This window comes from Gossypium hirsutum, chromosome A05 (assembly GCF_007990345.1).
Source record: "Gossypium hirsutum isolate 1008001.06 chromosome A05, Gossypium_hirsutum_v2.1, whole genome shotgun sequence".
Lineage (NCBI taxonomy): Eukaryota > Viridiplantae > Streptophyta > Magnoliopsida > Malvales > Malvaceae > Gossypium > Gossypium hirsutum.
The window spans coordinates 8110013-8125089 of record NC_053428.1 but is presented as its reverse complement, the minus strand read 5'-3'; the positions used below and the strand labels follow the sequence as shown (position 1 = coordinate 8125089).

Here is a 15077-nt window from a genome sequence, read left to right as displayed (position 1 = left end):
GTAATAAACAGCTTGCACAAAAACAGTTTGGACAGCAGCAGTAGACTAAATTTGAAAAATCACCATAAATTGTAGAAATTGAATTAGAAGATAAAAAAAAATATGGAATTAAAGCTTATTGAGTTTAGTTTCTCATAGAATAAATAGTGTAAGCAATGAATTTGTAAATTTTGAGATATAATGAATTTTGTGAGACAAGGTCAGAATGAATTCGGGTTCCCCTGTTCTGACTTTGAAAAATTATAAAAAATTGAAGAAAAACAATTATGGGTTTAAATTTATATGTATAGAATCCTTAATGAGTCTATTTTTAAGATAAACAAATGAGAACATCATTTGAATTTTGTATGAAGAGATAATTAATTTTTAGTGAAGAAGGGTCAGAACTGTCGACAGCAGAACAGGGGTGACTTTAAAGAATAAACTGTACTGATTGGCTAAACCAAAAATTATGAAAATTTTATGGTAAGAAGATATGTGAGTCTAGTTTCAAGGAAAATTATCGGATCCTAATTTGGAGTTCTGTATCTCAAGATAAAAAATAATTTAGTGACTATGACTCAAGTAGACAGCTTTGAATGAACTATAAATAATAGTTGAATTATAGAGAATGTTGCATATAAATATGAAATGTATTAAATTGATAATTAAATTTATTTATTTAGATCCAGAAGATTCAAATACGAAGCTAGATCGAGGAAAGGAAAAAGTTCAGGATTAGTAGATTTTTTTTACAAACAAGTATCAAGGTAAGTTTGTGTAACTTGAATTATATTCTTAAATGCTTGAAATGCATATTTTTTATATGAATATGATTTGAATGTTCATTATATGAAATTTTATGAAACATTGACATATTTGATAAAAGAGGAAGAAATCCCGGTTGAATGAAGGGAAAATTCGATGTATCTCTGAAAGGGAATTGACGGTAAAAAGGATCAAGCCCGAACGGGATCCTATCCTGATATAGCCCTCCCGAAGAATATGTGTAAAATGGATTTAGCTCGGACGGGTAATCCGAATTAGGGTCTGAATTTAGCCTGGACTGGTAATTCAGATCCAAGCTCATTAGAGTAATTGTCGTTGCAGGGAATTTAGCCTGGACTGGTAATCCCACTGTAAGGATGAGGTTCGCGGGAGTGTGCTCTCTGAAATGGAAATGTGCGCACATGAATATGAATTAACGAACCCATAATTGTACACTAAAAGTGTACCTCTGAAAATCCATCGAAATTCCGATAAATTCAACGGGATAAATATGGAAAAATAACAAGAAAATGAAAATTATGATATTGGTGAGCTCATCAATCATAGTATATATTATTTGTACATGGAAATTATTTTACTAACTTGAATGTTGAGTTTGTGCATGTTAGGGTAATAATGCATTGAATGGATATATGAATGTTTATTGTATTGTATTGAAAATATTAGGTAAGTATAATTCTTGTTATATGAGCTTACTAAGCACAAAGTGCTTACTCTGTTTCATTTTCCCCTGTTTTGTAATGTTAAGAGCTCGGAGGTCAGATTTGGTCGGAGGCACATCACACTATCAACCTCAGGACTTCGGTATATAAAGAAACTTTATTTTGGAAATCAATGGCATGTATAAGCTAATAAAGTAAATGATTCTGTGAAATGAATGTAGAGTTAGCCATTGGTATGGTTAACAAACCTGGTTTTGGGTATGTGATGACGTTATTTTATAAATATGCATGAATTTATCTTGAAAATATGTTGAATTGGATTGGTTGATTTGGATTGGTCTTGATATAATATTGCAAGGAAGGTTAGATATCTGTAAAGGGATTATATTGAGTTTTCCTAAAAAATAAAAAAAAATAAATTCGTAAACTCCGGTAATACCTCGTACCCTATTCCGGCAATAAATACGCGTAGGGGGTATTACAATATTTATTATATAAATATCTTAAAATTTGTTTTTTTTTCAAATCCAAATAAAAGATTTCATTTACAATATTATAAAAACTTTAAAAATAATATCTTTGTTAAACAATAAAGATTAGCTCTATTACAACTTGGCCTTATTTAATTCTTTTCAATAGTACAGGGGCTAAATTAATCCATTTAATAGTAGAGAGATTAATTTAATCATATCCTTATGATAGAGGGACATCTCAAGTAAAGGTGTCCATGGGTCAAGTTGGACTAAAGCTTTGCTTAAAAATTTCCAAACCCAAGCCCGTTCTCAATCTGGCTCAACCCACCCAAAAGGTCCAATTCACTATTCAAAAAATTATATTTGTAATTGATATATTATATACTTTTATAATCAAAGTTAAATTTTATAAATATTTGTTATCATCTAAATTGATTTCGAACCAAACCGAGTCAGATTAAGGTGCAAAAATTATTGTCCAAACCCGACCCCAATCGGGTTGGGCCAAATGGGCTACCAGAGTCTTGGACATGTCCAATCTTAGGTACATTCACCTAAAAAAGCAATCCCTTTTCAAAAACAAGAAAATTAACAAGTTAAAATATGCTATAAGTTCCTACATTTTTCACAAATTTGAAATTTGGTCTTTGTATTTTTATTTCTAAAAATTTAGTCTATCTATTTTCTAGATTTTAAAATTTAGGTCCAACTATTAACATTATTTTTTTATTAAACTCAAATTAAATTTATTACATTTTTTAGTTGCATTGCTACCAAATAAGTTTTTTTTTTTTAATTTCGAAATGTAACGTCAATAAATTTAACCAAAAATTTTTTAACATTATTAAAATTTAGACCTGAATTTTAAAATCTAAAAATTAAAAAGAAAAAGAACTAAAATTCAAGTTTATAAAAAAGACTTACCACATATTTTAACCAAAATAATATTCGATTGGTCAAAGTTGAACAAGTTGGAGTTAGTTTACCAGCATTAAACTCCAATGACAAACCAAACCAGAGAAAGAGTAGGTGGCTTTTAGGGTTTGGAGAAAAAATATTTGCACCGATTTATATCTTATATTATCTATTAGCATAAATTAAAATTCTCGCTAAAATTGGACACATCTGTCAAATTTCATGACATGTATTTTAAATAAATAAATAAAAAGTCACTATAGCTAAATTTCAATTGCTCCTTATTGAATAAGCAGCACGAACATATGTTAAACAAGAAATAGTAATACTAAAATTGCATGTATGTTTTTTTTTCTTAAATACTCATTTTACCTTAAATTTGCCAATTTTTTTCCTTGACGAAATGAAAATTTAGGTATTAATTTAAAAAAACCCATAAATATAAGAACCAAATTTTCACCGTGCATTAACTAGCTTTGTTTCCAATATTTAATCATAATTTGAAATATTGAAATTCAACAATGAGCAGCTGAATTAATTAGCTCTGGATTCATGAGTAGCTCCACCTTGTTCACTTTGTGGTCTTCTTATGGAAAAATTTTTAATCTTGAATAGCTCTGGATTGAGCGAACTCCCCACCTCAGAAATGGCACCTTCCTTCCTCACAACAGGCGATCCTGCTCTTGAATCTATTGATTTCAAATTGCTCAACTTGTCAGATTTCAACAAATGTTGATCTTCATGTTCAATAATATAACGACGTTGAACTCCGAGATATGCCTTGAGGATTTTGGACCCGACAGTGTGTTTCTTGGAAGAAAGTCGCTGCAGGAGTTGCTGGAAATGCCTTGTTTTGAGATCATCATCTTCTTCGGCCCTTTCGGTTGGGAGTTGTTTCTCCATTGAAAGGCCTTGCACTTTGGTCGACAATTCTATGATAAGCTCTTGTTTGTGTTGAGCATTCAGGTTCTTGAACCAACCCAGAAGGAGGTCCGGGCTGTTTTCAAACACCGTATTACTATTGCGGGGATTTTGGGGAGATTTGCCATCATTGCACCAAGGATTCGACATTATGGGGAAGCTCTTATTTCATCAGCTGTGAACTCAATAATTTTATGCTTAAGAGCTGCAACTATAGAGCTAAGCATAAGCACTGATACCATCTTTATTTAATGATGATTTCGATTTTTTTTTGGTTATTATATTTATTGCATTTGTACTGCAATTTCAATCATTTAACGTAACAAAATCAAGCTAACTTAGGTCAACATTCTTAAATTAATTAATTAGCACAAGTTGAACTTCATTTAAGCGTTTTTTCTTCTCCTTTTTATGAAGATTTAATATTTAAGGGTGAAATATAACTTTTAATGTATACATCTTTCATCATTATTTAACTTTTAAAAAAGAATTTAATTTGATTAACAAACATCAAAGAAGAAAATTAATTTATTGTTTCTTTAACTAAAATATTAAAATTTTAAATAGGGGAGTCCGAAGACCATATGTACTTTATACTATTTTTTTTAGATTATTTTTATAATTTTAAATTATATATTGAGATGATATATAAGATAAATAATGTCATGTTAACATAAAATACACATTGATTGTGATAGGGCTTATTACACTAATATTGTTAAAAAATAATATTTTAGTTGATATTTTAATTAAAAAATAATTTTATTTTTTTTAAAGATTAATGAAAAAAGCTAAATTGATAAGAAATATAAACATTTAAATTTAAATTTAACATTATTTCTTGTTTAGGGAATTCAGAAAGAAAAAGAAAAAAGAAAAACACGAAATGGAGAGAATGAGAGATCCATAAAATCATGAATCTGAAGGTGAGTCAAAACATATGGTTAATGGGTCGAAATTCCTACATAAAAGTGTGGAAGAAGCAAGTCAATTTGACTTTCATATAATTCATTCCGAATTTGACTTTTCAAGTGAAGTGAATTTGAATCTATTGACTGATTCCTTATCATTTTTATATACCATGCTAATTGTTTACTTTTCTAGGAAATCACCATTCTTGCTTTTTGATTTCCAGACTAATCAAAATGAATTAAAAAGAAAAAAAGGCCGCAATAATTAATAATTGTTCTTATAATTTTGTCTCTTTCTTAATTGAAATTTGTCGATTCAGTTATTATTATTATTATTAGTTGGTTTACGTAAAAATAAAAATACGAAAAATTTAAAATAATTAAGTGATTAAAAAATAAAATTTAATAATTTAATAATTATTTTGTAAACTTTTATAATGGGATGACAAAACAAAAAATCATAATTGAGTGAGTATTAACATAATTTAGCCTTATCTAAATTATTTATGAGTTATCTTTATATTTATTATAACTTAATTCCTACTATGTATAAATCTTCTCCATGATTATCTTAGTTTGACTTTGATAAATTCTGATTATTAATCTAATTGCATTCTATAATTCTTGATTCCAAATATACTTGTTTCATATATGTATTACTTATAATAGTAGTAGTTGTAATTATATACTCCAAAAAAGGGATTGTATTTTTTTTTATAATTCCTTGAGTTAATTGTAATAAATATCCTTAAATTATTATTTTATTTTAAATTAGTTCTTAAAATTTAAAACATTCTAATTACATCCTTAAACTATTGATATTATATCATTTAGGCCCCTTTATTATTAAAATCATTAAATTGCATGTCAAATCCTATGAGACACAATTTAAAATGAAAAAGAGAGAGTGAATGATAAAGGTTTTTTAAGATATTTGAAAGCCTCAAAATCAAGATTTTTACTGTCTTTATTTTTCTTGAATTTTACATTCTAAAATATGCCATATAAGATCTAACATCCCATATAACAGTTAAATTAACGATTTTAGTAATAAGAGGACCTTATTAATATAGCCTTGATAGTTTTTGGATTTAAGTAGAATATCTTAAAGTTTGAGGACCAATTTAGAATGAAGGTTATAGTTTGGGACGAATGGTGGAATAAACTACAATTTCCTTGTTCAATTAAACTTCGGTAGTAGGCCGGCGGGATTAGCCAACACTGCTTCTCGTTTTTTGTCAATACTCGTAATTTCAATGGTCAACATTTGCACTATTTTTTTTCTTTCAGATGTGGGAAACAATTCCATTTAAACCAAAATATGTTACTGTTTACCATGGAAAACGCTTTTTTATTTAATTAATTTTAACTCATATTTACGATGGAAGTGAAAGTTATAAACAATTTAAATGTGTTTCTTGTTCAATTTGTAAATAGTGATTTCATCTTGCTTCAAATCTCCAATTCAAAAAAATAAAAAAATAAAAAATTTATCATGTCCTTTTAAGAATTTGATTAATTGGGTAAAAAAAAGTGACATTTAGGTAGAACTTGTACCTTCTAAATTTCTCTGAATTACTAATGTGTATGGTGGGTGATTTAGTTTATTATATTTTGAGGATAACGTGTGATAAAATTTCTTTGTTGTTTATTATTAGTTTATCATCAAGAGGATGCAATTTCTTCAAGAAAGACTTGATCGCTTCAATTTTCATCATCCTATTTTAATTATCAAGGTTGTGTTAGTTTGATAACAACAAATCTGTTATATTGAAGAATTATCATACAACATTTTCCACCACTACATGCAATTCAAATAAGTTAAGTATGGGAGAAGAGACGAGATTTCAGATATTTTGAATTTGAAACATTCTTAATAGAAATTGATCCATCTTAAGTTCATAACAATCTTAGTTTAACAATCATTTTTTTCTCAAAATTTTTAACTTCGGAAAATAATGTAAATTTGATTTTATCACAGTCCAACCATTTATAATTTGTATTGTATTTTAATTATTTTTTATATTATACTTATGTCATGTTTAAATTTATCTTATATATTGCATAATTTAATTTGACGAATCAATTTTAATTCAAGATTTATTTAATTAGGAATTGGATCATTGTATCTATTATGTCAAGTTTACTTTATACTTATCACTAATATATATGAGATTAAATATATACTAAAAAATTTAATTAGAAAAGATACTAAAGTCTTTAAAATTACAAATTTAATATCTCGAGAGATAGTTCAATGCTCAATTTGAAAAGTCATTCGGTAAGCATATGTATACTTATCTCTAATACATATGAGATAAGCATTGGATAAGTAATGATAATATCATATAATATGGATTACGATTACGAAATTAATGGTGCAAACGTTGGTGTACACACATCTAGCATATAAGAAATTGATTTTATACATATCAAATATACATAGAAAATAATTTGCTCATTTGTATTTCAAATTTGGTTTTAATTAATTAAATGTGATCGTTCGAGAATGAGAATGTCCATGGAAAAAAAAATAGTGGTTGTATGCATATGTGCAATGGTGGTGTGGATTGGAAATGCAAAAGCAAGATCGACACCAACAATTGGGTATCTGGCAATTGGAAGAGGAGATCATCCATCTGAATGCAAAGGAGGAAATTGCCTACAACCTTCTAATCCTTATGATAGAGGCTGTGAAAAATCCAACAGATGCCGATCAATACCATCCTTGAATTGAACAATTTCAATGTTGATGTCTACTTAAACTATACCAATATTTACTTGTTATTAATGTCTTTACTCTATATTTATATGATGGAACCAATAAATTAATCTACTACTTGAAGTGTGTCTTTTCTTTTTCTTTTTATAATATTTTTCTCTTTCTTTTCTTTGTTTAATGCAAAATGTGGCACGTGTATTATATTAAACGTACTGAAATTCTAATTTGTTATATGTAATTCTTTTTTGAAGTAACTGAAATTTCAAAGCTCAGCTAAGCAGTATTTTCCGTTAGAAAATCAAATCCTCACTCACTTGTGTGAAGAAATTAATGAGGAAAAAGACAAAAAAAAAACATGAGATAGAGAGGGAATATTCAAATATATATATATAAAAGGTGTTTTTTTTTAAAGTCGGTTCCTTATTGACTTCATTGAGGAAATTAGGGGCATTTGAAAAATCAGAACTGGGTTCGTCAACGTACGGTGAACCATTTTCTTTTAAATTGATTTTTGTAAGACTTGACTTGTAAAATAATTGTTTTTTTTATAAAAGAATTTTGAATTTGGTCTTTCTTTATCTTTTCAATTTTTTACTTCATATTCTGATTTCGTGATTATTACTCTTACTAAGATTGTCTCCAAAATTTAAACTTATATTCTCTCCTTAAGAGCAGGGGTGAAGTTAAAAAATTATTTTTAGAGGGACAGAAATTAAATTGTATATTTTTACGATAGTAAAAATGCAACTTCATCATTTTAATAGCTTATATCTTTAAAATTTTTAAAAGATCAAATTAAATTTTTATCATTTTTGGGAGGGCCAAAATACAATTTTATCATTATTAATTTAAAATTTTATAAATTATAAAGAGTTTAAATGAAAATTTTTCCATTTTAAAGGGACCGGGACTCCTGCTAACCGCCTAACTTCACCCCTACTTAAAAGTACAACGTGCCTTATCATTACCTCTAACATTTATTAGCTATATTTTTATCTTTAAATATTTTGCTTCAATATATTATCCTTCATTTGCGTTACCAGTAGATTTACTCTTAGAGAAAAAAGAGATTTAAATTTTAAATAAAATATTATTAAGAGATAACTTTAAACTTGGAATATAAATAATAAAATAAATATGAAAAATAAAACAAATAGAATGATGTATACCACTGAGTCTAACCTAATCCAAATCATATACTATGGATTTAAAAGTAATATGAGGTTGATGTAAATCCTAACCTTGTATGACTAGTTGGTTAATTGGTATACTTTTTCTACTATTTTTTTTAACAGAAACTGGAAAAATGAAGCGAAAACAAAGAAAATAGAAAAAAACACAACATAGCAAAAGCAGGCTTATAATTTAGTAATGTCCCCATAAATCAATGTTAAAGGTGGAAGCTACGTCATCGTCGCAATCATAAACTTGTGCCTGCAAAGCAGCAGGTGAAGAGAGGAGCAAACCTTCAGCCATGCTATCGATTAAGCCTGGCATGTTAAACAATGCCTCCTCGTCCATGAAACCATAATTCCACTCATTATCATTAATGTTGGTGGTCTCCAAGCTCCAACTACGATCCAACATCGAGCCATAATCTAAAACGCTCTTTTCTTCGTCGTTCTCAGTGGAAACTGAGGTTGATGATGAGCATCCCACTGGTTGAGGATCAATATCCGTTGAAGTTATTGGTTTAAAAGCCTCGGCAGCGGCAAACGCAGCGATTTGTATGTCTTTTGGCGAAGAAGACTTAGCCCTAGGGAGAACAGAAGCCGAGTCTGGAAAATTCAGAGCGGCGGATTTGCCCCTAAGCGCTAAGACGGCAACGTCGTAAGCCCTAGCTGCCATTTCAGGGCAAAGGAAAGTCCCCAACCAAATCCTTGATTTCTTGTAAGGTTCACGAATTTCAGACACCCACTTACTCCCTCTCCTTTGCCGTACACCTCTAAATACCGGATGACGAGTCTCTTTAAACTTCTTTCGACCAGCTTTTCGCTTATGGGAACTCGAAACAACCATTAATGGCAGATCATAAGTTGATGAGGTAGATGAGGAGGAGGATAACTCTGAGTCAGGGCTGCATGGCTTGCATGAAGAAGAATCAATCTCCAAATACTCCATTTTTAGCTCTGGATCTGAATACCCGGAACGATAACTTGGAAGTAAATTTGAAAATATTGGTATCAGATTTAGTAGTGAAGTAAAGCAAGACAAGTGTAAGTGAAGAGAGTGATGGAAAAATCTTAGAAAAAGTAATATTATATATATACAGGGAATAGGATTAGGAAAGAAAATGAATTCCGCGATTTGGACATGGAGTTGGACACGGAGCGGCATGGTTTGGGTTTCGGACACGTGAAAAAGGAAAATACAGGATTCCGAGAAATTCATGGGAAAACACGAATGTGAAATGTCGGAAAATTTTCCTTCTGTAGAAATTCTAATAATTGGAATATTATCGGGTCCAACTTTAAGACAGCGGAAACACGTGTCCTTTTCCTTTTATAGTACGAGGGAAGCAGTTCAATGGATCTGTACTGCATCTTTTTTAAACTTGGACTCCATCTATTCTATTGGAAAGAAGTTGACCCTTGTTGATTTGATATTATTTTTCTTTTAAAATATAGTAAATGTTTTTATATTTTAATTATTTTTTAAGTATTTCATCTGAAAATTTTTAAGTCACAATTTAGTGCGACTATGTATAAATTTACTGCAGAGTGTAAATTCGTGGTCTTGTAAGAATAAGGTGGCAAATATTATCATCTAGCTAAATTTCAAATTTTTACTACTTTATCTTCTCTCTTTCGGAATTTGACTAATCTTTATATTTGTTTATTAAATTTAAATTTAGTTAATACATGATAGTGTGATAAAATCTTAAAGTATTTTATTGTGCTATGTATAAAATTCAAGTTTAAAAAATTATCAATTTTAAAAATTAAATATTGATTTATCCCTATAAAAATTAATATAACGATAAAATATGTATATTAAAAGAAATTAATTAAATATATATTGAATTAACTTGAAGGAGGCAATTTAATTTTATTTAATGTCTAAATAAATATAAATTTCAGTAATTATTTGAAACATATATAATGATTTTTTTTAATTTCACATGTAAAATAAAAATACCAGTTTATATATATATATATAAGAAAAAAAATGAGTTTGTTTTAATAATGATTTTATGAGTTAAAAATTCAAAAACTATCATCTGTAAATTTTATAAACTTTTAGCTGTTGGATTTGTAGTATTAATAAAAAGTATATATTAATCTCAAAATTATTATTCACGAAACGTTTTGCGTCCATTCTCATGCTTACAACAAATCCTAAAAGTGTCAAATGTATTTAGACTTTAATTTGAAGACTTGTTTTTTCAATGAAAAAAAACGTGCATGATTTATGTATAAATAAAGGTTTTTCTTGTCCTTTTTCTTTTCTATTGATTTAAAAAAAGATATGGTACCACGCGCAAGTGTCACGGGGCACAGTTTTTAAAGTCCGTGACCATAGCACAAAATGCACCCCATGGAAGTCTATCGATTAGATGAGGATTATTTGGCCCATTAGAACTGACCCGATTCAAAAAACTGTTAGAGAAGTTTGTTAGATTGAAGCCTAGTTGGCCCAATGATGAAGATATGACAACATAAGCTACCTTAGTAAATATAAGAACTAATCTTAGAAGATTGATAGAAATCATATATTATAAAGATTATATTAGATTTGATATTATATATCTTGTAAATCTCATGATTTAAAGGATAGGCTAATCTCGTCCATCGATGTAACTTGTAACGGCCCGATTTTGGGCACAGTCAGAATAGTAGTTTCGGGACCATTGATCCGAGGGCGAAGAAATTATTTTTAATATTATTTTATGTGTTGCGACATGATTATATGAGAGTATGAAAATTTTGGTAAATTAATTTTAGCGATTTCATATTTAATTGTGAAAAAGGACTAAATCGCATAAAGTGCAAAAGTCCTATTTTGATAGCTAAGGGTGTCAAATAGTTAGAGAACCAAAATTGAGAGTCTTTAAAGGGCAAATAGACCCTTAAAATAGTGGTGGCAGGCCATAGGGACAAAAGTGATGAGAAAGTCAAAGTTAGGTGGCCTAAATTGATTAAAATAAAACCTAAGAAAAAGGCTATCATCTTTTTGTTTTGCTCCTTCTTCTCCACCAATTTTCCTCTAAGAAAATGGCCATGGAAGTTTGAAAAATTTCAGCAACTTAAAGCCTTTACAAGTAAGTGGTTTTGATGACTTTTCTTGATAATTTTTGTATTTTTTGAGCACTTATAGCATGAGCTTCCAAATGAGGGGACTATTTTGCAAAATGGTTGAAATTATAGGGTTTTACCATGAGTGTGTTCATGTTTTTTTCTAAAATTTTATGGAAGAAAATGAGTTATGGTGATATAATAAACAACTTTTGTGAAGTAGTTTTCATGGAAACCCTAACTAGGAACCATTTTGCATAAGTTGAAAATTAGATGATAAATGTGAGAAATAATGGAAATTTTGGGTTGCTATAAGAGTAAAAAGGGTTCGTTTGGGCTTAAGATATGAAGAAATTCGATAAAAATCGATTTTTGGACATAAGGGTAAAATGGTCATTTTAAAAAAGTCTAGGGGCAAAATAATCATTTTGCCCAATTTTTAAATTTTCGAGTACCTATATTAATAAAATGATTAAATATGTGAATTTTCATCATTATAGATTAAGAATTACAAAATTCGGGCCTAAACCGGGGAAAAGTAAAGCAAGTGGACTAAGCCGAACTAGTTGTGTTCATTTTGTAATTCGAGGTAAGTTGTATGTAATTAATACAACTACATTTTTATTATATATGTTTGAATTGATATAGCATAAATTTCTTGTTTGTAGAAATAATTATGTATGATGAATATTGAGATAATAGAACTCCCGTTTGAACCTTAGGAAATAAATCGAATATTCATGCCATGACATTCGGGTTATTTGTGTGCTAGTGTGATACATGTCTGGGACATGCATCGGCGACATTATGAGAGCCAGTGTAAGACCATGTCTGGAACATGACATCGGCATTGAGACAAAATGTAACACCCTTAACCCGTATCCTACGTCGAAATAGGGTTTCGAGACATTACTAGAATTTACAGATCACCTAAGAAAAAAAATTCAATTAAATACTTACCGATTCAATGTATCATATAAATAAATATATTACCATTCAATCAACAGCTTGGCACTTGTATAAGCATCAAACAGCGACATTGTTAGTATACTAGTACATATTTCATATAAATTCAACATTGATATACTTATTTTCTCGACATGTCACACTTGAGTTTAATAATTGTCTTTACCTACATAATTTTCTTGTATCAACATATCAAAGACAATCATATATGTACATGTCATGAAACAATCATTCTCTTACCGTTACTTCATAAGTATATATCATTCATTTCATTATATCAATATTTCATCCTCCATCATTTCCATATATTTTATGTATATTTATTTTGATAATAATTTAATCAAACTTAACATAAATTATATTCCATGTACTTATACTTATTTCGTTTATCTATCTTCATAATTATTTCATACAACTATTTTGTACATATATTTCCATATGACCAGTTCTTGTAAACATTTCACACAACCAGTTTATATAACCATTCGTCATCTGATACATATTACTTGATTATCAATTGTTCAATAGATGTCATAGCATCTCCCATACACGGTCTTATTTATCTTTGACATGATGCCATAATGTCTTTCAACTATGGTCTTACCATTTTCTGTCATGTTGCCATGGTATCTTTCAACCATGGTCTTATTTTTTTCATGTCACATTGCTATGGTATCTTTCAACCATTGTCTCTTTCAACCATGGTCTTACACATTTCATATCACGCTGCCATGGTATCTTTCAACCATGGTCTTATTCACTTCCCGCCATGTTGCTATGGTATCTCTCAACCATGGTCTTATTCTTTTCATGTCACGTTGCCATGGTATCTTTCAACCATGGTCTTACACATTTCATATCATGTTGCCATGGTATCTTTCAACCATGGTCTTACACATTTCATTTCAGAGAGCACACTCCCGTGAACTTCATCCTTACAGCGAGATTACCAGTCCATGCTAAATCCCCTTTAATATAAACTCATAGAGTATTGTCGGGATTACCAATCTAGGCTAAATCCCCTGCAACGACAATTACTTTAATGAGCTTGGATCTGAATTACCAGTCCAGGCTAAATTCAGACCTTAATTTAGATTACCCGTCCGAGCTAAATCCATTTTACACATATTCTTCGGGAAGGCTATATCAGGATAGGATCACCCGTCCGGGCTAGATCCTTTTTTACCGTAAATTCCTTTTCAGAAATCCATCGAATTTTCCTTTCATTCAACCGGGATTTCTTTCCCTTTTTTATCAAATATATCAATGTTTCATCAATTTTCATACAATGAACATTCAAATCATATTTACATCAATAACATACATTTCAAGCATTTAAGAAAATAATTCAAGTTACATGAACTTACATGACAAAATTGCAGAAATATCAAGATTTATGGGCATTTTGGTAATTTACCATTTTCCCAATTTTTACTCGATCTTAAATTAATAATTTCATTCAATTTATTAATTTAAATAATAAAACAATTTATTCCCTTCAATTTGGTCATTTTTGACATTTTTACAACATTTTTACTAAATTATTTATATCTGGATCTATAGAACTCTAAATTAAGATTCGATAATTTTCCCTACAACTAGACTCATATATCTTTTTACCCTAAAATTTTTAGAATTTTTGGTTTAGCCAATAAGTACAGTTTATTCTTTAAAGTTACCCTGTTCTGCTGTCTGACAGTTCTGACCCTTCTTCACTAAAAATTAATTATCTCCTCGTACAGAATTTTAATGATGTTCCTGTTTATTTCTCTTGAAAATATACTCATTCAAAATTCTCAGCATATAAATTTAAGCCCATAATTATATTTCTCCAATTTTTTATGATTTTCCAAAGTCAGAATAGGGGAACCTAAAATCATTCTAACCTTGTCTCAAAAAATTTATGATATCTCATGATTTACAATTCCATTGCTTACATAATTTCTTCTATAAGAAACTAGACTCAATAATTTTTAATTTAATATTTTATTCATCCTATAATTTGATTTCTACAATTTTTGGTGATTTTTCAAAGTTAGACTACTGCTGCTGTCCAAAACTATTTTAGTGCAAGATATTAATTACCATGTTTATAACACTCTTATTTTCTTTTTCTACACTATTTCTCATCACTTTCTCTTATTTTCTCTTCACTAACATATCAAGAACATAGAACCATATGTAAGGAAACTCTACATTAACATTAATCCCATGCTTTTTCAATAATATCAAACTTAAAAATATATTGAAATCATGATGTTCTTACCTTGTTCTATTGATTTCAATCTTCATCTTGATTTTCTCTCTCTTTCAGCTTCCATTTCTTGAATCAAACTTGATATTCTAATTTCCCATAGTCTCCTTAACATTTTTCTCTCTTGGTAGCTATGGAAATTCTTTTGATTTTTGGGTGAAAATGGTGAATTTTTGGTAAAATGACAAAATTGTAAAGAAATGAAAACTTCTTTTCTTCTTCTTCTTCTCACGTTGCTTTTGCATGGGAA

At 29.2% G+C, this 15077-nt stretch overlaps 1 protein-coding gene across 1 annotated transcript; it reads right to left on the bottom strand.

The window, feature by feature from the left end:
- Positions 1-8465: 8465 nt before the first annotated feature.
- On the bottom strand, positions 8466-9616 carry LOC107959382 (ethylene-responsive transcription factor ERF024). Its single transcript, XM_016895436.2, has one exon. It carries the CDS (start codon positions 9491-9493, stop codon positions 8738-8740), a length of 756 nt encoding a protein of 251 aa, XP_016750925.1. The 5' UTR covers positions 9494-9616; the 3' UTR covers positions 8466-8737.
- Between the last annotated feature and the right edge of the window lie 5461 nt (positions 9617-15077).